Genomic DNA, 23,627 nt, shown 5'->3' on the forward strand with positions numbered 1-23,627 from the left:
CGTTCTTAAATTTGACTTCTGGTTTGATGTGATACCTGTGCAGCCAATTAATTATGAACAGGCCATTTACAAGTGTATTGCCTCATCATTCAGTCACTACCTCACAACGTTTCAATTGTTTGAAAACACAAACTGGTATAGTCTTGTTGGCGTTTAGCCAGAATGTATTCTGACAATATGATATAGATGGGGAAATTAACGAGATTGAGATCTTGTGAAAATTATAGATCATCTAATGGTGTAATTGTAATCCTGTGCAGTCCTTTGAGACATTTTTCTGATTAAGGGCTATATGAATAAATGGGACTTTGCTTGTTATTAATAGGTTTATTGTTTTTAAAATGTGATCAGTTTGTTGTTGTGACTATTCTACCCCACTGTTGTTCGTTGTGTTTAAAATTATACATGGATTACATCATTGTCACTAACCGTTAATCAAATTGCTTTTCCTTGATATACACATCCTTTAGGGCGGATTAGTATTTGTAAACTAGGAAATTTATCATTCATGAAACCCATTCTATTCTGTTGAGTTCCCATCTGTGATTCATTGATGCATTTCCTATTATTTGGGTTCTATGGTGCTTTTTATTACATTCAACCTTTTAATTGAATATCTTGTTGAGTTATTGTTTTTGTTCTGTTTTTATTTTAATGTTCGAATAAAGTTTTCATTCAATTCAATATAGCTTTGACAGCTGCTCAGTATGACACACAAAGAGCACATACACGCATCACGCTTTCAAACTCATCTCACTTCTATTCAACAGTTAAGTAAACAATGAGGTCACCAGAACATTATCACCTCCTACCCTAGTTTAAGAAAAACGACTGAGTATCTTATTCTTATCTTTTAACAGTTTTAATTGTTTGTTGATCCGCACTTGCGCTGAGAGGAAACAACTGGTTAACAAGACCAGGAAGTCCACAGGTGGGTGGAGCCAACAGTTAGCTAAATCGCTCTTTGTGAATGCCAGGGGAGTCAGGTAACTGCAACTTTTGTAATTTGCAAAAAAAAAAATATGACTTTTGAAATTATTAATAGACCATGTACAACCATATAATAACAGAATATTATGCTTAACCAAATGCATATATCGCAGGCTTCTATGAATATAATGTAAAAAATATTCATTATATTAATATTTGCCGTTCCAACATGAGATATTTGTAGAAGGGGTTAAGCATATAAAAGTGTTCGCTAAAGTGCAATGAGGAGAAATATTGTATTTCGTTTTCATTCATATTGTAGCTAGTTCATCTCCATGCATGTTTGATGCAAATTTGCCCTTTAAAAGAAATGCTGTTCAGAGGAAACAGTTGGATTAATGTCCTCCTATTACTTCAAGAGGGCAGCATGGCAGAACAGTGGTTAGCGCGTGTGCGGCACAGTTCTGAGGTCATGTGATCGAACCCTACTGTGTGGAATTTACATGTTCTTCCCGTGCTTGCGTGGGTTTTCTCCGGGCACTACGGTTTCCTCCCACATTCCAAAGACATGCATGTCAGGTTAATTGGCTGGTCCACATTGCCCCTAGGTGTGAATGAGCGAGTGATCTGTCTGTCTCTGTGTACCCTGCGACTGTCTGGCAACCAGTTCAGGGTGTCCCTTGCCCACTGCCTGAAGAGAGCTGGGATGGGCTCCAGCACCCCTGCGACCCTACTGAGGATAAGCGGTGCAGATGATGGATGGATAGATATAACTTCAAGATGATAGGAAAATGGTTACATATATTGTTTAATAAGCTTCCAAGTAAAGGATTATTTAGCGATTCACGGCAACAACTAGGTCTGTTGGTGTGACACATTGACTGTAAACTGTGGTTAAAATCGTGTCCTATATTTACTGAAACATACCATTTGGCATCAGTGTAATTTGGCTTTGCAAGTGTGACAGTTACCTCCTATGTGACAATACTTCAAATAATCGTTCAAGGCTTATTTGATCTCCGAGCCTTACGTAGTCATATATTGTTAGCGAGCCATGGGCTCCAAACCACTGTGCTAAACTATATTTAAAGGGACACTGCGTAACATTTAATCACTACACGCCAATCCATCTTGGAGTACAACTGAAAATAAATGCTACAAAGCACAAAGAATAATCCAACCTATTGAGACCCAAAGTTACCAAACCGCACCATTTTCCTTTTATTTTTTACCCAGCCTATTAAAGTTTTTGGTGCTACCTATAGCAGTAAAATGGCAGAACATTAAGTCAGCACCCTCTAGGTGAGCATTATGTGAAATAAATAAATATCTTGACCTATGAATATTTAAAAAAAACATTTGTATGATAGTTCATGTATTTTTATTATTCAAATCATTATATATTTTGTATAAACACCACTGGAGGGGGCGCTAAATAATACACTGTCCCTTTAAAGAAACCAATTTGTATTTCTGTTTGGCGCTTTGGGAAGTCTTCATTGACTTGAAAAGCGCTATATAAATGCAGATCATTTCATTCAGTTTGAAACCAAACAAAAACAGATGTTTGTGTACTTGGTAAATTGGTCGGGCAAACAAAGTGGCCCCCGTAAGCTTAAATTTTTCTGCTTGATGCAATCAGACAAAAAAAAATGCAAATACTTTGCTCAAAGAGGAGTTATCTAAATCCAAATGATAGTGTTATTTCCTTTGTTGGCAAGTACTGCACGAATTAAAAGTGCATATTCTCAACCATCTGCAAAGGATGACCAATACTACTTCCAAGATAAAAATCTGAAGAAATGGGCCTATTCTTCCATCTGTAGGGCCTCCAGGTTGCGAGGAATGCACAATGACTAGAATAAGATGCATAACGAGTGAAAAAATTATTTCATTCCAATTTTGTAATCAATTACGAAGAACCGTATTTTCCTTACTATAAGGCGCACCCAAAAAACAAGATTGTCCAAAAAATTGAACATGTGCCTTATATGCGGAGAAAAGTTGAAATGCGTTATATTTGAGCAATTATAAATCAGTCGATAAATTTGATCTCTGACCACAATTGCATATTAATAGCGACGACGTAGATCGAACTTGATAATAATAGCACCGAATCCGAAGCGCAAGGCTGCTACGGTCATGGATGGTTGTTCACAATTGCATAACATTAAGTCCAACGGGAATCAAACTTGGATCGCGTCGTGGACAGCGCTGAATCCGATTTACTAAACCACTAAGGATACATATCGTGTGAAAAGACATTGGGCCTGATGTCATTATAACACGATTTAGAGTCATGGTACCAAATATGTTGGAGACATGAGTAACAAAGTGATTAAAAATCAGTATAAAGTTTGGTTTCACTTTTTCTCAGCTCAAATTAAGCATTGTAGGTGACAAACGTTTACATTACACGCAATTGTGATCAGTGATATATGTCAAATGATCATCAAATGCAAATACAGTATTTTTTTATTTTTTGTGCAACAACAGCCCTAACTGTAGTTTTAATTCCATGTGCCTTGTAATCCGGTGCGCCCTAAATATGAAAAAAAAAAAAAAACATCACAGCATTTTTGAGAGTGCGCCTTATAGTGTGGAAAATACGGTATAGTATAAGGTTGGAACAAATCATTAGGTTTCCATTTCAATGGCGAAAGATCATTTGGGGGTTTGAGTTAAGAGCAAAGTCTGGGCACAAATTCCACTCTTATCTCAAGGCCCCACAGTAGGGTTGAGCACCAAGGAACCTGCAATTGGTGAAGCTTTTGAACAAAATCATAAACTGGTGCAGACTGGCTGTGACTTACACAATAATCCTTCTGCTGAGAAACCAGTACTTCCTCTGGTGGCGGTCATATCCAATAGGTTCCTGCCGTACATAGGGCCTGTTCTTCTGCGCCTCGGTCACACAATCCGTGACACCAGGTACTTTATGTGCCACGCAGACCTCGCACTGCCACTCGTCTTCCGGAACCTCCTTTAGCGGTGGCTTGACACATTCCAAATGGTAAACCGCAGAGCAGGTCTCGCAACAGAGCAGATCACCCAAGCGGTGGCACACGCGACAATGGTCGTCATCCTGCTTGACGCCATCGGACATTAGCTCTTCACGAGCAACGTTGGTCGTAAGAAACTGATTCACCAGGAACTCGAGCACCTTGATTTTACTTTCAACAGCACCATAAGGATAGTCATCTTGTTCCTGATACGGGAGGACGCAGTGGTATTCTGTGTCACTTTCACAATAAGCACGCAACACCTCTGGCCATGTCATACCATCGATGAAGTACAGAGTGGAGTTAACGCTGTCCTTGAGGTCAGCAGGCCCAAAGCTAGTGTTAGATGTCTCCTCCTCATGCAAAATGGCCTTGAGCAGAGCAATGTGGGTCTCCGCGATTAAAGTGCATTGTTCTTGGCCGATGAGTGCTGCACAAAAGTCCTCAAAGCGGAAGGGGGACAGTCGCAGAACCGTGCTGAAGTTCCGAAGCACCTCGTAAATGGAGGTTGCGTTTAGCAGCTCTTCGCTTGGCACCAGAAGATCCTCTGAGGATCCCGGTAGATCAAGAGGGGGAATGTTTTTCTCCTCCAAAATTGGAGTGCGGGGCCGGGGGGCAAATGCCCTTTTCTTCCCTGGAGAACACACAAAATTATTAACATTTCTTTTAATGTCCATGATGAGCACATGTAAAATATTTTCATAGTCACATGTGTTGAGTGTTCACAATGTCTTAATTACTCCAATTAATTACTGTAGTTCTCCTTATTACTCATTTTCAACAAATATCCAGATTTCTGAAATAAAAGATGTTTCGGAGAAAAGCTTGAAAAATAAAGTAACAACCTCTACTGATTTTAGATGATAATATAAATGACATTTCAAGGCACTGTCCTCATCACCAACCATCATCCTGGTCCAACCAACAGTTCGGTCCGAGTACAATTTACAAAACATACAATTTTGAAAGATATTTATATAACTAAATATTTTAAAAGAGTATAAGAATCTTTCGGGAAGATCCAGAAGGTTTTCCTGAGGCACTCTTGCATTAGTTGTAAAGTTAGGCTACACAAAAAATATGGCAAATTTAATGAGTCAATTCAAACAACCCTACAACTAAGGACAAAAAAGCGTTCCAAAAACGTGTTTAGGGGAATTGATGATAAATAAGCTGACAGTTGCCGGCACGGCAGTGCAGTGGTTGCGTCGGTTTCCTCCGGGCACTCCGGTTTCCTCCCACATTCCAAAAATGTGCATGTCAGGTTAATTGGCCTGTCCAAATTGTCCCTAGGTGCAAATAAGCGGGTGACTTGTCCATCTCTGTGTGCCCTGCGACTGGCTGGCAACTAGTTCAGGGTGTCCCCTGTCCACTGCCCGATGACAGCTGGGATGGGCTCCAACACCCCCGTGACCCTACTGAGGATAAGCGGTGCAGATAATGGATGCATGGATAGAAGTTGACAATTGTGTTTGCACACCAAGAATTATGACAGTCTTACACGTGAATTTGTCACAAAATGGATGAAGTCAGAAAAAGAAGTAAATGGCTACACATACAATCTAACGTGTCAGATGTTAAAAAGGCATGTATCATATTCAAATGCGTTTCTTTTTTTTACCTTGTAGTTGATATGTATTAGGTCTTATTTGGTGCATGTTTGCACGCGGGAAGAGAAAGTAATTTAATTTGTGCTATGTGTTGTGCTAGTAGCATATAAGACAACACTAAAGTTGAGTGGAATCTTAGGTGGTTGTTCGTATGGTCTATGTATCTTTTCTGGCGTTAGCATCGAAAGCTACTCCTCACCTGAGCGGCAAAACAAAAACCCTGGAAGTATTTGTTTCGAATTAGGTGACGCAATGACCAGACCCCTAACGTGCAACGCGTAGCTAGGCTAACTTTCCAATCCACCTGCCTGCCAAATCGAAAAGAACACCCCGGCCTGTGTTCCTTACTCTGCATTCTCCATTTTGAACAATAACCAAACTGCGTGCAGCTCTTGTGGGGCAGAGTTTGCAAGCCACGTTGGTACATAATACTCAGGTATGGGGTTTAATTACCCGGAGTGCTTGCGCGTGTGCTCTGACTCCGAAAGCTACTCTCGGTACAGTAGCTCGCATCCTCCTCCACCTCCTCCTCCTCCTCATGCTTCTGCTCCTGGTCCAGCACATCATCGAGGCAGTCCGAGTCCTCTTTGAGGGCCTCGTCCTCGTCGGAATGGGGCTCCTCCTCGACCAATTCTTCCTCCTCCGACCTCAAACTGACAGCGTCGTCGTCCTCGTCACTCTCGTGGTCGTCGTAGACGAGCGTTTTGCGGCCGCCGGGAGTTCTCCTGCCTCCGCGACCCCCTCTTCTTCCTCCGCGGCCGCCTCTGCCTCGTCCTCTGCCCCGGGTGGAGACGGCAGGGCCAGTTTTCTTTTTCTTGGCGGGTTTGGGAGCCTCCCGAACAACGCTCTCCGTGTCCTCGTCGCCGCTGTCCCGGAAGCGGGGCTTGATGTTCCTCCTGGGCCGCAAGCCCCTGGTCGCAGCCGGAGTAGGCGATTGCTCCTCTGTTGCTAGCGGCTTGGACGGCCTCCTCTTTTTGCCTCTCATGATCGCTGAAATCTAGCGGGTGCACAATCCTAATGGTTAGCTGACGAGGAAATGAGCGGAAAGCCGCCTTCCGTCGGGATTGGCGCCGATCATGCACGCCTGCAGAGCCCCTTGTGTGTTTTCTCGGATGTGGAAGCTCAAAATGTAAGCCCGGCGTCCCGCTTAGGTTGTCCCAGAGCCGCCATTTTTCTTTTCTGCATCTTCGTCTCTGGCTCGAAAAAACACTACAGGCCCCTACCACACGGGTCACGTGGTACAGCTACGCGCTCCCTAGTGGTGAGAATTTAAAAACAAACATTTTCAATTATTTACAGTTTTCCCTCAATAACTTTAGTACGTGTCTCAGATCTGACTTGAAATACTCAAAAGAGATGGTCATTTTTCTCAAAACACATTGAACAAGTAGCAAAACGCCATGGGTTAACCCGGATAAGCCTTTTTTTCCTGCAAAACTATTATTCAAGTCAAGTCATGTTTATTTGTATAGCCCTTAAATCACAAAAAGTCTAAAAGGTCTGCACAGACCACCATTACAACGTCCCCTGATCTGAAAACTACACGAGGGTAAAAATAAATAAAAACAGCGTGAGGAAATCAATAAACTTTGAGAAAGCGGCTGCACATGAGGTAATTTCCCTTCCAGGATGACCAGGCTGCAGTGGATGCTGCAAAGGCATCAACAGACAATACACAGTAATCATTAACTCATCAACAACAAATATAATTAATAACAGAATCTCCAGTTGACAGCCTCCTGTCACAAAATTTTGACTGATGCAGCAGGTTCTGAAATGATGGCGCACGTCAGGTCCAAGTTCCCGAAGGATGGCTTGGAATGCACCCACAGTGCAACAACTAGGTCAGGGATGGCGAATAAGTTTGACACAAAGAGCCGAAATTTTTAACTGTGAGAGTCAAAGAGCCATACCACGCACTTGCCTGGAGCCAGAGTTTCAATTAATTCCACAAAATACTGTTTCAAAACCTCGCCTTCGCCAAGTGTGTTTTAAGAGGGGGAAAAAAACTAAACATCAAACGAGGCAAAGAGCCACAGTATATAGAAAATAGAATGAGGCAAAGAGCCGCATTCTTATTAGCCAAGAGCTGCATGCGGCTCTAGAGCCGCGTGTTCGCCACCCCTGAACTAGGTTATCATTAATTGTATCAATATAAGAAATTTTATAATTGTTATTATCTATCTACCCTGGTCATATCCCTCGGGAGGGGTGACCGACAGCAAAACAAACACATACACAAAAACAAATAAGGAAAAAGTAGCAAAAAACACAAACAATTTTGGACCATGGCCAACCCAAATGCCCAAACACCCAAACAAGTTAAGCACCACAGCACCCAAGTTGGTCATATGTTAGTCCCTCCAGATGAAACGGGACACAAGAAAGTGGCCATGTCACTCGGGTCGGGGTGACACAACAGCAGGGCCCGACAACTTTCACTGGTTTACCCCTGCCGCATCATACAGGTGCCCTGCCCATCCCTTAGAATGCGTCTAAACATCCCACTATCCTTTTACAACACCTCTCCACTCATTCCTATCACCAACAAGAGCTCTAGCTTCCACTATATTTAGACCCCTTTCATGCAGCGCACTCACAACACCATCCATCCACGTCAATCACGGCCTTCTTCTTGGTCTCCTTCCATTTACTTATTATCATTTATATTATGATTTTAAAACAAGTACAAAAATAAAGAGAACTTGCGCATGCATGTGAAAATATTATCATTTATCTGTCACAGACCAGAACGGACACAGGACTCAATTGCATGCGTTTCTCAGATTTTATTGAAAGAGAGTGAGAGTAAGGCTTGCTTGATTGCTTGATCCGAAGACTGGCGGAGAGCGGGAACCAGCAAGGCGGGAGTGACAATTCTGTGCCGGAAGAAGACAGGCGGGAATGGCAAGTCGTTTGACCATGGCTGGAGATCAGAGGCGATGTAAAGTTCGTAATAGGTGGTCGTAGGCAGGCGGCAGGCAGACCAGGCGTAGTCAGGTTCAGAAACGGGTCGAAAACGGGAATCGGGCAGGAAGCAGGTTTTAACAAGGACAGAGTCGGACGGGAACGCTCACTGAGTGAAACACAACAGCTCGCAACGAACTGACAAAGTTTGAACTGCAGTCGGGGGCTTAAGAAGGGTGTGGCCATCAATCAGCTTGTCCGGACTGTTGGCGCCTATCAAGCTGCCACAGGTGTTCCAAATAAGGCAATCATGACAATATCAGATTGTCCGTGATCCAGAAAAGGTTGATACTCCCTTATCTCATACAAATTTCATTCTATTTAATCAGCGGTAAAAAACAATAGAAACAAATACATTAATAGGACGAACCTTCCTGTGTGGAGTTTGCATGTTCTTCCTGTGCCTGTGTTGGTTTCCTCCGGGCACTCCGTTTTCCTCCCACATTCCAAAAACATGCATGTCAGGTTAATTGGCCGGTTTAAATTTTCTCTAGGTGTGAATGGGCAAGTGAGTTGTCTGTCTCTGTGTGCCCTGCGACCGGCTGGCAACCAGTTCATGGTGTACCCTGCCCACTGTCCGAAGCCAGCTGAGATGGTTTTTGAGAACAACTCATCCAGCACCCCCGCGACATCCAGCACCCCGCGACCCTACTGAGGGTAAGCAGTGCAGATAATGGATGGATGGAATAATCCACTATGACCAACACGACAGATGTAGCTGATAATGTAGAAAATAGCAGAGAATTGTACTGAACAGTTTCAATGAATGTACGAAAAATAGCTGCAACTTGAGAAGCTAGTTTTTGGATGTGCACTAGATACAATGCTGTGAGGATAGACTAAGTAGTTTTGAGGATTAAAAGTCTGAACAGAGACACGTACAAAAGCAATCAAGAAAAACTAATAGTATTGCCACTAATATTTAAACCTGGGGGGTCCCCAAACTTACTTCCTGTGTGGGTTAAATTTTCTCTTCTCTGATGAGGGACCGGGGACTGCTTCTATCAGAAAAATTGTGACAATTGCAGGAGTACCTGAATGTAAAGATGCATTCTTTTCCAGAAAGCCACAATCAAATCACCCTTCTGGATTCTGAACAGAACAAAAGTCTATCCATCCATCCATCCATCCATCCGTCTATCCGTCTATCCGTCTATCCGTCTGTCCGTCTGTCCGTCTGTCCGTCTGTCTGAAAATGAATAATAACACTGTGAAATAAACAATCCCAAATGGAACTCTCTGGGTACCTCACAGAAAAAAAAATGCATGGAACATAAACCTTATGTTGTGCTGTGCACAGTTTTACAGGATAGTTGTCACAGCACTGGACTATCAGCGGTATAGAAGACTTTGCAAAAAGGAAGTACATTTTTTTCAGTCATGGTACCGGAGACAAATATTCATTTCACCGTGTGTTTGAAATGTTACAATGAATGTGAATTATATCATATTCTTCCATTCCAAAGGTTCTCAACCCTTTTCAAGCAGAGAGCTACTTTCTCTTAATTAACACAAAGGGCACCCAGTTCGATATGCATTTCTAATGTAACAACCGATCATATTACTATTTGGTTACTATGTTAATACCAGGTTACTTATTGGAAGTATGGTTAGATGTACTCAGTCAACCACTAAAACATTTTTTTTACAAGAAAGTCACAATGACCCTGCACTGGTGATCTATTTTCAAAACAGGTCAGCTGGCTCCTTCGCTGTCCTTTGCGTGGACCCTAAGCATTGTAATTGACAAACGCATTGTCATTGTAACATGTAAACTGTGCAATGAAACTAACATTCATCTCTTGTACTGTGACTAAAAATAGTCTGATAATGAGCTGAAACCCAATGTCTTTTCATGTGTCATCTACATTGCTGGTCTTCCTGCGGTAAGAGTTTGGCGCTCCCACCACCGCAACCAGAAATCAAATCCCTTTTTTAACAAAAAAGGACACAGGAACAAAAAGTTCTTTTTTAGGTGAAAAAAATGCGTGTTGAAATGCTCTCTGGTGGGCCATACCGTATGTGAAATCGGGCTGTAATTTGGGGACCATTAATTTACGTTTTTAGTCTTGATTAAGGTTGTTTTGAAGTTTATTTCCTCTTCTTTTTTTCTATTATTTAATTTTTCATTACAAGGGATACAAACACAAAACAATTTCAGTCTCTACAATATCATTGTAGTAACAACCAGTTCTTTACATGTTAAATTTTCTAATAGCAAGAAATCTGGGACAAAATAGACCATTTGCGGTGTTTGTAAACAAGTGTGATGTAGCCAAGCTGCGCGCGCATTCTGAGGCCGGACGGCAGAATTCATGTCAGTTTATACCAGTCCATTAACGCAAAAAGTTTGTTGATCGTAAATAATAACGACCCAAATAAGCATATGTATAAGCATAAGTATGTGCAAGCAGCAAAATAGCAACTTTATTTACAAAAGCAGTTGTTTTGATTGGCATGGAAACGATTGACCTCTTCCTGACTTCTGTTTTGTTTTGCATATTTTTTACTTGCAAAGGTTTCAGATCATCAAACCAAGACAACCCAGGGAAACTCGAAATGTATTTCAAATAATCAAATAAATCCGAACCGGATCACCCTGATAACTTACCAGATATAAAACAAGCACCGCAAATGCACACATGTCTGATGATTTTCTCTGCTCAGTCAGTTATTTAAATGGATTGCAGCCTACAATGATTATGAAAAGGCCAATTTACCACGGACAAAAAATGGTCTTCCTTGAAATTGCGATTTATGTACCCTTATACACAGCAGCTGTGCATGTTGTTTTTGTAAATTGCAACTCTAAAAACTCTACATACAAATCTTGTCTTGCTCCATTCAAACTCGTACTCCTACACCTGCTGTTTTGGGTCAACAATGCTCACGCATCCGGTGCTGATCCGGTGATGATTTGGGCTAGAACGGGGCCTAGAGAGACTAATTGCTGGCCGAGTTATGCAAGATATCTATTCTATCTACCTTGGTCATATCCCTCAAGGGGGGTGACCGACAAAAAAACACGCACAAAAATTTTTGGACCCACGGCCAACCCAATTGCCCAAACACCCAAACAAGTTAGGTACCTCGGCACCTAAGTTGGTCATGCTTTCGTCCCTCCAGATGAAACGGGACACCAGAAAGCGGCCATGTCACTCGGGTCAGGGAGACACAACACACTTTTTTGTTCAACAGCGGGGCCAGACAGCTTTCACTGCTTTACCCCTGCCGCATCATACGGGTGCCCAGCCCATCCTTAAGAACGCGTCCACAATCCCACTATCCTTTCACAACACCTCTCCAGTCATTTCTATCACAAACAAGAGCACTAGCTTCCATTATATTAAGATCTCTTTCCTGCAGTGCACTCATAACACAATCCATCCACGTCAATCGTGGCCTTCTTCTTGGTCTCCTTCCATTGACTTCTGCTCAGTTGACTATGCAGGATAGGTAGACACATTATTCAAAATACATTCTAATAGCAACAGTATTCACACGTGCACACTTATATTAACAATATAAAAAGAATGAATAGTAACTCCAAATTACAGAGGATAAATATTTGCGGTCAAGTATAGGTCCTAACGGTTAGGATATGAAGTCGAGTACAATAGATGACCGCCAGGTGGCAGGACAATACCGTGTAGCTCAGAAGAAACAACCATAAAAACGACATACTGTATAGTACTGTACCTCTAAATGTATACGTTTCCTCCGTATTTTATACGTGTTTTTAAAAATCTTTTTCTCGTGTAAACTGTACAACAATGTTTATATGGGAGTTTTTCTTTAAGAAATATATTTTAAAAAAGAAAACGACTGTTTTTTTTTGTTAAAATTATCTCGTCGTGAGAATTTCGGCTTTAATCCGGATCGTCTCGGTCACTCTTAGCAGATAACGTCATAGTATGTTGCTAAAATTGTCGCGGTACACTAGCAAATGTAAAAATGAAGTCAATCATTTATCTGGTGAATAAAACAAACGTCTGTTCACAAATTAACCATATTTTTTTTCGACAGTCTGTCTTGCTGTGAGTAAATAGGTGTTGTGTTCTGTTGCGTTCGTACCGTTTATTATTGCTTGAAAAGGGGAGTGACAATCATTGCTAAGGAAAGCAATTGGTATGAAACAATGGCAAGACTTTTCATCCGTCATTTTATATGCACAGACATTATTTAGGTGCTCTTTTCTCACATATATTATTGTTTTTCGAGTATATTGCAATATGGGAGCGGCCTACAATAAAGTATCATCCTTAATGAAGGGCCTTAGGTTTGGTCTTGGCATTGGTGGGGGAGATAGCACGTCTGAAAGTTATATAATATTGGTGGGGATGTAAAATGTTTTGGACGATATTGGTGGGGAAACTTTTTTTAAAGTGATCTCATAATATTGATGGGGACAAAACTACTGTTTGTTTTTGGTGGGGGACACGTCCCCCACATCCAAAATATGCCCTTGCGTGGACTTGTTCCCTTTACTGGTTCTCAGTTAGTCAGACTTGAGGACTCACCATCTAACCCTAATGACAAGCTGCGACCGAAATCAAGAAATTCCACTTCTCAAACGTATTTAAAGAAAGGATTGTGCAGTTTAAAGCAGGGATACCAGTATATATTCACATTTTTTTCAAAAAACAAAATGATCAACAAAACCAAAACAACTTCAACTACTGTACGCAGATGACACTCAACTATATTTTCCGATGGAGGAATCTGCCCACTAATCTGTCGAAATCGAGATAAAAGAATGGATGTCACTCAAATTCTTGCGCCTTAACTCTGAAAAGACTGAATGTTAATTATTGGTCCATCATCTAAATGCCATGACTTGTTCTCTAAATATTGACAGATGTAATATCACCCAGAGGGACTCAGTCAAAAATCTAGGTGGTATATTTGACCCCAATTTGTCCTTCCAAACACAGGTTAAGAATATTACTAGAACAGCTTTTTTTTTCATCTTCGCAACATTGCTAAAATTCGTCCTATGCCTTCTCAGTCGAATGTGGAGATTATAATTCATCCATCCCGCCTCGATTATGTAAGGTACTACTCTCGGGTCTCCTGAAGTCCAGTATCAAGAACCTTCAGCTGTTACAAAATGCTGCAGTGAGGCTTTTGACGAAGACAAGAAAGTTTGATCTCATTACCCCGATTTTAGCTACCCTGTATTGGCTCCCTGTTAGCTTAAGATGCGATTTTAAGGTTCTGTTGGTAGTATACAAATAGTAATGCATAGACTTGCTCCCTCATATCTTTCAGATTTTATTTCCACCTATGTCCCGGTCCTGAGCCTTCGCTCTCGAAATGCTGGTCTACTAGTGATCCCAAGAGCCAAGAAGAGATCCGCAGGTTCGAGAGGGTTCTCCATCGAAAGGGGATTAACTCATGTGCGGCCCCCTCTCAAGGTTTCTTCATTTTCCTCATGTTGAAGTTTTTGAGTTTTTTCCTTGTACCTTCTCCAGTACAATCTTTGCCATGTGGGCGACCAAACCTCTGCCCAAAAATGTCCTGGAGAGGGATGGACACCGCCGAGCTGTACTTGCTCAAGACAACACCTAAGGAAGTGGTGCTCCTACGACCCTGGCAGTTCAAGGATCCGTGAGGCCATATGAAGTAACTCTTAGGGCCTTATTTGCTCCCTAGAACCTGGCTTTAAAATCTGTTGTTTAACCAAGGAAGGAAAAAGTTACCCTTATAACATAACCTCCACTAACGGATCTCGAGAGTTCAATCGCAAATAATAATCTTCTCAATGGGAATGTCCTGTCTCTTGCAAATCCTTCAATCATCTTAAAATGCTGCCGGCCACAACATATGGTAACCAGCCCACAGGCCACGCGCTACAACTAACATGCATCTTCTTGGCAAATAGGTCATCATCTAAAAGGGTGATAAAAGAGCCTTCCTATGTCTATCAAACCTATATCATATTCTCCCTCGGTCCATTTTCCTGGCATTGTACTTAGTGGATGTGTCACAAGTGCTGTGGGATGAATGTGAGCACTGAAGCAGGCTGATAGCTGTCCTAAGTAGAAAAGAGTACAGAGGAGATCAAATCAAAAGGGGACTGCTGATGTAACCAGTGAGTTTTCAAAATATTGAATAACGGTTGCGAAAAATGAGGTCAGAGCAACAAAAAAATAAATCAACATTCATCACTAAAGGTGGGGTACATAGTTTGAGGTGTCTTTAAAAACGTTCAAATTAAATTTAAATATCTAGCGCTACCCAGTGGTAAAAAAAACAAAACAAAACTATTCATTGAAAATATACAGGTTGGTTGGTTGGTTGTTCTTATGGGCACAATTTTATGTGGTGTGTCTTAGGCATGTACAGCCTGTTCGCATCCATCCCTCTCCACGCAAACATATATTGATTTGAATATTAAACAAAAATACATCAACCATCATATACATATTATTTTTTTAGGTATTCATAGGTCAAGATATTTGTATTTATTTGACATAAAAGGCTCACCTAGAGGGAGCTGACATAATTATCCACCATCTTGCTGCTACGGCTACCGCCAAAAATGTCTGGAAGGGAAAAAAAAAAAAGAGGAAAAATGGTCCTCTTTTGCCGCTTTGGGTATCTATAGATGAGATTATTCTTTGGAGCATTCATTTTCGGTTGCAGTCCACAACGAAGTGACATCTAGTGGTAAGATATTACGGAGTGTCCCTTTAAGGATAGTTTGGCAAATACTCTTTCAAGTAACATCTGCAGCCGAGTTAAATGTCGGGTAGTTTGAGGTGTCCTGAAAAACGTTAAAATTAAATATTTTCTCTATTAAGTATGTGTTAACAATGCCCCATTTAGTTCAAAGAGCCTTTATATGTTTTCCCACCTGCTTCATCTTACTTTTATCATTGGTGTTACGGCCATGAAGCACATCACGCTGATGGTAAGGAGGTGGGGAGGGGGCTAATGTCTGATATTGCGGGTGTGGTCGTGGATTCTCTTTTATCCCAGGATCAAAATGGTGAAAGTAAGAAAATGGCTGTTTCAAATACAGTCCAAATCCCAACCCAAACTCCTAAACAGATGAAAAAGGATCAGTTTATATGAGTGCATCCTAAAAATTTCACACAATTGCACACACAACATAAGGAGCTGCAATGAGTCCAAGGAAATGATGTGTGCAAGAAGAATATTTCGAAGTTACATACACCAAATCATATTAAGCCATATGTTGATCGATCTTTTCTCATAAAAATGAGTCGCAGGACTGTGTTATGGTGAATCTTCAATGAAAATATTTAACAATGAGATGTAAGATGTAATTCAATTTACATGCAGGGTTGGGTAGGGTTACTTTAACTTGATTACTTTTGGATTACTCCAATACCAACTATGCTAATAAAAGACAAAATAAACTAAATATGAATAAAATTATGACTCACAACACATGGTAAGCTTTCTCTCCTGGCTTTGATCTCTTTGATCTCCGGCAAAACTAACATAACATGCGACAAACAAATTGAAAATAAATCCAAACAGCTTGCCAACATCATTTTTGCTGTTCCGTTACTCCCCAAGCCTGCACAAAATTGAACAATTTTATTCGGCTGCGCATGGATACATGCTTGCGGCTCGTAGCTCTCCAGCTCATTGGTCCTTCTAAATGCCGGGACTTATTCTCAAAAACTGCTGTGAACATTGACAAATGTCACATCACACAGAGTGACTCAGTTAAAAATTTAGGTGTCATATTTGACCCTGATCTATCCTTTGAGATGCATGTAAAGCAAATTACTAGAACTGCCTTCTTCCATCTTCGCAACATTGCTAAAATCCGTTCAATACTGTCTCAGTCTGATGCGGAAACAATAATTCATGCATTTGTTACCTCCCGTCTCGATTACTGCAATGCACTACTCTCCGGTCTCCCGAAGTCCAGAATCAAGTCTCTTCAGCTAGTACAAAATGCCGCAGCGAGGCTTTTAACTAGGACAAAAAAGTACGATCACATAACACCGATTTTGGCTAACCTGCATTGGCTCCCAGTTAGCCAAAGATGTGACTTCAAAGTTCTCTTAGTATTGTACAAAATCATACATGGACTTGCTCCCTCTTATCTTTCAGATCTGATCTGCCACTATGTCCCGGTCCGAAGCCTACGATCTGAGAGTGCTGGTCTTCTGATGATCCCGAGAGCAAAGAAGTCTTCTGCTGGTTCGAGAGCGTTCTCCATCCGGGCACCGGTGCTGTGGAATGCTCTTCCCCCTGAGATTCGATCTGCAACCTCAGTGGAAATGTTTAAATCTAAACTTAAAACTCACTTCTACTCCATTGCATACGAATAACCTACTCCTCTTGTCGGTTGAAAATAGTTTGTGTAATATAGTGTAACAATCTGTGAAGCCCTTTGAGACTCTTCGTGATTTAGGGCTATACAAATAAAAATGACTTGACTATTCATATTTAGTTTCTTTTGTCTTTTATAAGCATAGATAGATAGATAGATACTTTATTCATCCCCGTAGGGAAATTCACACTTCCAGCAGTCTACCCCGTTGTTTATTAACAGATGAACATGATGCCCTAGGGGTGCTTGTAAGAAGTGGATGACGTCACGCCAGTCCAAAAATTCGACATCCCTGCGGCAGATGGAAAACTTTTCTTTGTGAAAATCCAGGGATACACCACCTCGTGTTAGCAAGTCCGCCTCCTCTCCGATTCCCCCCGGCTTTCGTGTCTCTGTTTAGCGGCGTTGAAGCCGGATTGCTCCGGGTGGCTACACGTTAGCGTCCGGAATGCTAAATGTGAGCCACGTTTCCGCAAAACACAGCAACTGCGCTCCCTGTGCGCTTCGATGTTTTCCACCAGCACTCGATGATCTTATTTGGTCGTGAGTTCGCATTTACCATGATTACGGATGGTACCGAAGACTTATAACGCCGCTTCGCTAGCTCCGGCTTTCCTTCCACGATAGGCCCCTTCATCACGCCGGCACGAGAATTTTTCAGGGCAAGGAGTTGAAATTCCTTGAATACAAAACCCATGTCCATAGGATAGAAGTAATCCAAAGTGTAGTTGTCAAAATGGGAAGAAAAAACACCGAAGATAGGAGCAGACAATAAAACAATAGGGCAGCTGCTGGAAAAGGCAGCCGCTCGTGGCAGCGCCGCTTTGATGTATTTGGTATTGGAGTAATCCAAAAGTAATTGAAAGTAATCAAGTTAAAGTAACCCTACCCATGTTTACATGTCATACTAGAAATTTGGTTTCTTTGAATGAATTATGGTAAAGTGTTTATGCTGTCACAGGACCGGGAGCAAAGTAAGCTCTTGCTTTTTTTCTTTCTCAATTGTTTCATAAAGTTGAGGATTTTGAATCAAACCTTGTATACGGATGAACAGAGGGAACAAAATGAACGTCAAATAAGCCAAAAGGAAATACAATCGGATTTCTAATTTTTAATCAATTATTTTTCAAGTTTTAAACACAGTAGAATGATTACCTCACAATGAAATTCCCCGCTAGTTTTTGTGTTACCCACTCTTGATGATCACTGGTTAGTTGGTTGGATACCTTAACCACTAGGGTCTTCGGGGCACCATTTACTGTGGCGTGTCTTGGGCAAGTACAGCATGGTGGCACCCACCTCTCTCCAGGCCAACATATATTTCCCACTACCACAGAGTACATTCTTCAAACTCCTGTACACAATACCAGTGCAAAATAAATATGCTGCGTTTGGTTTAATAGGAGTTTGCGCAACAAACTGGTGATTTAATGGCAAAGACGTAAACCTGATGCAGTTCACATCCTCAGGGGCAATTCCTTTCACGACCAATTGTATTAATTAGCTAACTGTAATAAAGACCGAAGAAGGCATTGCGGTTCTATTTACATAATTTTCCTATATAGAGTTTCTCCAAATTTTTCATGGCAGAATTCAAGGACTTAGGGACTTTTAAAGCCAATTTTCAAATGTATATAGTATCATATAAACAAGAAATTAAGCGTAATTCAGTCAGTAACCCTGTTGTTTGAGGTCACTGCATAATGCCTGTAGGAAGAGAATGACAAGACTTGATCAATCTCAAGCCGAATTTTAAACAAGCGGCTATCATTCGATAAGGCATAGAAAATGAAGGAGTTCCTGTGCCCCATTTCGTTAGTGTTTGCTGGCGTCTGTTAGGGCTATGTCAGAGGTCTCAAACTTCTTGGGGGCTGCTGGAGCTTGGGTCTAAGTAAGTTTGAGCAACGTCAGGTTTTCCCCCAAAAAATAAATAACACTGAACAGGTTCCAATGTTCTTAAAGCTTTATAAAAAATCTATCCAAAATAAGGCCTAATTAAAAAAAAAAAAGCATCAATCAAATTAATCTATAATCTGCATGGGGTGGACTTAAAGGGACTGTATTATTAAATTCTCTTAGCGGTATAAAAAAAGAAAACCACTCATCAAAAGACAATACTGATTTAAAAAAACAAAATACATGAACTATCATTTTATATTATTCATTCATTATCTGCACCGCTTATCCTCAGTAGGGTCGCGGGGGTGCTGGAGCCCATCCCAGCTATCTTTGGGCAGTGGGCATGGGACACCCTGGACTGGTTGCCAGCCAGTCGCAGGGCACACAGAGACAGACAGATCACTTGCTCATTCACACATCGGGACAATTTGGACCTGCCAATTAACCTGACATGCATGTCTTTGGAATGTGGGAGGAAACCGTAGTGCCTGGAGAAAACCTGAGCAAGCACGGGGAGAACACGCAAACTCCACACAGGAGGTTCAATCTCATGACCACAGAACCACTGAGCCGCCGTCCTGCCCATTTTATATTACTATCATTATAATTCGGTGGATATATTTGAATTGATTTGTTGCTACAATTACCCCCCCAAAAAACAAAAACCCTGCAAAAGGCTGAGCCAAAAAACAAATACAATGCTTAATCTTCAGTCTCTTTTGTATTTTTCTGTGTTCTTTGGCACTTGTTTTCATTTACACTATAAGGTATACTGTGGTGACTTTTATTTTTTTTCCACTTTTTTATTTATATCACTGTTTTTGTTCTGTGTATCGTGACCTTGGGTGTCCAGAAAGGCACTGTTAAACAAAAAATATTACTATCATTATTATAATCTGGTGGTGAAATATTAAAACTCAATGATACTTTAAGGTGTATCTATTCTAGTAAATACCACTACATGTTTTGACTTATTTTAGACATATATACATTTTAAAAAAAGGCTTGAACATAAAGGACAAATGGACAGAAGAAAGGATATCTGGAAGACAAGTTGCATGACACAATGAATCCCCCCCCCCAAAAAAAAACACTGTCCCTTCAACTTTCATATCAAACAAGGGGCAACAAACTGTCATCCTGGGGGCCGCAAGTTTGAGATCCCTAGTCTACGTTGTATCAAATGTTCTTGTTTGTTTTCTTACTGACAGCATGAAGGAGGAATAGTTGTCGTGGCAAACTGTAGCAGACTTTTTGACATCATTTTCAAGCAAACTTGTTTGAATTTTGCTTCATTTAATACACGGTCTATCCAGTTAGACTGGAGAAAACCATGACAACAATTTCAAACATTTGTGAGGACTTAAAGCAAAATTCAAGCAATTCTCAAACCTTGGAAACACATTTCGAGCATTTGAAGCACCTATACGAAACCTGTTAATAATACACACAGATGTTCTGTTTTTCCATCTTGCATTTTATTAATTGAAAACAAGAAAATAATGCAAAAAGAAAATAGCGAAACTGAAACGGCATCATTAGGTAAGACAAGGCGAAAGACACTTAAATAAGAACACCATGTAGGTGGGGTTCTAAGGTGAAGGCGAGTTGATGTGGGAGAGGGCGGTGGGATAGGTTCGGTTATGTACACTCGTTTCTCACTTCAGGACTGGCAGGCCCCATCAAATGGGAGGGTCACAGACACTAAAAGACCAGAGAGAAAGGCACTATCCAGAGAGAGCAAGAAACCAACAAAACAGCACAGACTGGACCAGAAAATCTTCCATCGACACCAAGAAAAAGAAGAGTGCTCCACACCACATTTCACCCCCAAAAAATAAAGACAAAAATGTCATTTTACTGTTATCATTTTAGCAGATTTGTCTTCACCTCCAAAATGATGAGCTCTCGGTTGTGGGAAGTGTGGATGACTGGTGATTATGCGTGATTATCCAATCTTAGACCAACAAGTGCAAAAAATGAGCAGGAGAGCTTTTAGCTAAATTACTGAGCTGTACTGTATATGTGTAGACTGATCATCGACAAAACGACAGCGCCTTTTCCCTTGCCCGGCCGCGTACTTCACTTCTCCGAGCTGCTTCCCTCATGCTAATGTCTGCGTACTCTGCCAGCTACATTCAAATGTTTGCAAAAAATAACCCCAAATCGTGGTGGCGGTGACTGATGTCATACATGGCTTGTATTCATGGCTGCTTGCCCTTGGTGCTCGTGACAGGATCTCCCCTGCTCAATTGGTATTCAAGTGGACTTCTTTTGGGAAGACCAAGAAAAGTCACGCGAGTTATCCGAAAAACCTCGGATAAAAACGTGAGGGATAATTCAGCACATTCTAGAGCTACGAGGTCTTTTTTGGGTAAATAAACCAATTGACATAATTTAAAAAAAGATGTGATGGGAGGTAAGACTGACAAACACATACAAATATATATAATATATACTCTTAAAAAATGGATTCTCTCTATAGTTGATTTATCTATACAGCCAGTAGCTGACGTACAACGCTCGCGAGCCAATCATCATAGACATGAAAACTTGCTGTATACGCCATAAGTGGTCATTTTTTTTCCTTTAAAAAAACCCCAAAAACCTTATCTCTTTTTTTTTTGTTTTTCCTTTAAAACAGATGCGGCTGATAAAAGAACATGCATCAGAAGCGTAGACAAGGCGGCAGAATGTTAAGAAGTTAAGGAGAAGACTGTGGGAGTCAAATCATTTGGTTTTCGCTTTCCCTCAAAGGTGATTGCAATCCTCAGCGAGGCGCGCAAAGTCTCAGCGGAAGTCTAGGTGGATTTTGCTCAGCTGCCGCCCATTGCAAAGCGCCAAATAAACCGGCGGTCTCATCTCTTACTTTTCACTTGTTTGCATTCTTCCTCTCTGCTCCTGCTATGGTGGGGTTGGCGACGAGGAAGGCTTGTGGGTGGGGGTAGTTTGTGGATTGAATGAGGGTGGAGGGACTGATGACATCTAGAATGATGATGAAGGAGTTGGTGCGGTGGCCGTTCACACGTCGCCACTGTTTCACATGTTCCGATTGACCGGCGTGACGTAGTTGCGCGGGAACATGCCCGTCTGGCCGTGGCAGCCGCCTTTCCACCAGTTGGGGTCAGAGTTGTCCAGGACTTGGATGAAGTCGCCGCGTCGGAAACCCAACTCGCCTTCCTCCTGGGGGTCAAAGTCAAAGAGCGCCTGCACGTATGTGGGATGCTGTTCCGTGGAAACAAGGAAACACGCAGACCGAGGTTAGCCAGGGTGCATGGGGAGAATACAAATCTGGCAGGGCAGAGCTAAGGGGGCAAAAACTGACCCAAAATGTCACTACAGCAACATTTCAGATGTCATTCTTAATGACAGTATTAAGCTAAGGATGGAAAGCACTTAGCGGTTATTAACTTGCAATCCCAAATTTCAACCAGGACAGACATGAAAATAGGTCACATGCTTAAAAAGGTCAAGTCAAGTTTATTTGTATAGCCCTTAATCACAAAGACGGGCTGCACAGACCACAGATTATTTGCAAACCAATAAAAAAAATTATGTCTGGGTAATCTGTAAAACCCAATAATTTATTGAGGTGTGTTGTCCAGCACTGTGTTTCAGTGATCTGCAGAAGGCATAACACACACACACACACATACATACATACATACATACACCTTGGCGATAATGCACAGAACCAAGATAAGGGGTTAGGCCTTCTAGCTGACTTTAGCCTCAATTCGGCTGCATAAAAGAAGGTTAAATTTAGCTTGGCGCACTTACTACAGTGAAATGTCATACTACTTTGTAAATATTAGCACAGTTATCCTAACCGTCTTTGATCTTCGTTAGATGCTTACACTGAAGTGCCATGTCCTATCTTGTTGCATACAATGTTACACAACGTTGATATCAGTGGCATTAGAGAGAATTCAATTCAATGCAAAGATTATCCCGAGTGATACATAGGCACTGCCACTGTCAAGCGTGTGAAAAAATGTATGGGTTTAATAGCATAGCTATGGACTTTAATATTTGAATTATCCTGCATTGAAATTTAACATAAAGGCTTTATTGTAACTTCATTAAACGCTGTTGAATGTATAACTGCAATAGATAAATTGATAAAACAACACACCCAGGAGAACTATTTAAGATCGGAATGGGGCCACAATTATTTTGTTTTTGAGACCTTGAATCTTGACAACTTTAAAGAAAAAATTACAACTCAATTACTGAGTTTGGAATGGTACGTTAACTTCTTTCGAGCTATGTGTAAACAGTAACCACACCTATAGCCTACTCAATTGCAGTATTTAATCACATTTTTTACTGATGAACTATGAGTGCAACTCATTTTGAAAGCAATCGTTATGATTGAGAATGACAGCAAAAATGAACTTTTACGCAACAGCTAAAGGGAAGCAATATCTTACATTTTTCATGAAATAGTCTAACTTCACATAAGGAAAATAACGAAAAAAAAGCAAAAAAATATATATTTTAACAAAATACAGATAGATATATATTTGGTTTTGTACTATTTTTGTAGTAGACACACAAAAAGACAATGGCACAACTACATTTTTGTCCTCTATCAATAGTACTTGATTTATTAATACATATATTGTCCTTATGAAAGGTGTTTCAGGAAACGTGATATCCGTTGAATATTAATGGCTATAAAAATAATATATGCATTTCCCTGTACTAACTCGCAAGCAGATAATTTGTGTATATATATATATATATATATATATATATACACACACCGTATTTTCCGCACTATAAGGCGCACCTAAAAGTCTTAATTTTTTTCAAAAGCTGACCATGCGCCTTATAACACAGTGCGCCTTATATATAGCAGAGTAAAGGCCCACATTAAACCACACCACCTACATT

At 41.0% G+C, this 23,627-nt stretch overlaps 2 protein-coding genes and 1 long non-coding RNA gene across 8 annotated transcripts in view; 1 reads left to right on the top strand and 2 right to left on the bottom strand.

Annotated features, from left to right (window-relative positions):
• Positions 1-6,717, bottom strand: part of bptf (bromodomain PHD finger transcription factor) — a 41,935-nt gene extending 35,218 nt beyond the window's left edge. For 4 of the 5 annotated variants that reach the window (XR_015851232.1, XM_088343215.1, XM_088343214.1 and 1 more), the window contains exons 1-2: positions 5,996-6,717; positions 3,744-4,566 (exon numbers count right to left, since the gene is read on the bottom strand). Coding sequence is in view for 4 of the 5 variants with exons in the window: in XM_088343215.1 (XP_088199341.1) it covers positions 3,744-4,566; positions 5,996-6,527 (1,355 nt within the window). In the remaining variant the exon portion in view is untranslated. Of the gene's footprint in view, positions 1-3,743; positions 4,567-5,995 lie in introns of those variants that run through there. The other variant, XM_088343217.1, reaches the window with a different exon arrangement.
• LOC148374982 (uncharacterized) lies at positions 781-21,596 on the top strand. Of its 2 annotated transcripts, none has more exons than XR_015851235.1 (4): positions 781-931; positions 13,781-13,908; positions 13,984-14,134; positions 21,373-21,596. It is a non-coding gene; the product is annotated as an uncharacterized LOC148374982 (long non-coding RNA). The 2 variants fall into 2 exon arrangements; XR_015851234.1 differs by lacking the exon at positions 21,373-21,596 and adding an exon at positions 16,607-16,942.
• The window catches only part of grb2b (growth factor receptor-bound protein 2b), a 41,098-nt gene continuing 37,655 nt past the window's right edge, over positions 20,185-23,627 (bottom strand). The window contains exon 6 of the mRNA XM_088343218.1: positions 20,185-21,953. Coding sequence (XP_088199344.1) covers positions 21,768-21,953 — 186 coding nt within the window. The 3' untranslated portion in view covers positions 20,185-21,767. The remainder of the gene's footprint in view (positions 21,954-23,627) is intronic.

Source organism: Urocampus carinirostris, chromosome 1, assembly GCF_059441175.1.
Source record: "Urocampus carinirostris isolate Australia breed hairy pipefish chromosome 1, RoL_Ucar_1.0, whole genome shotgun sequence".
In the NCBI taxonomy this organism is placed as follows: Eukaryota; Metazoa; Chordata; class Actinopteri; order Syngnathiformes; family Syngnathidae; genus Urocampus; species Urocampus carinirostris.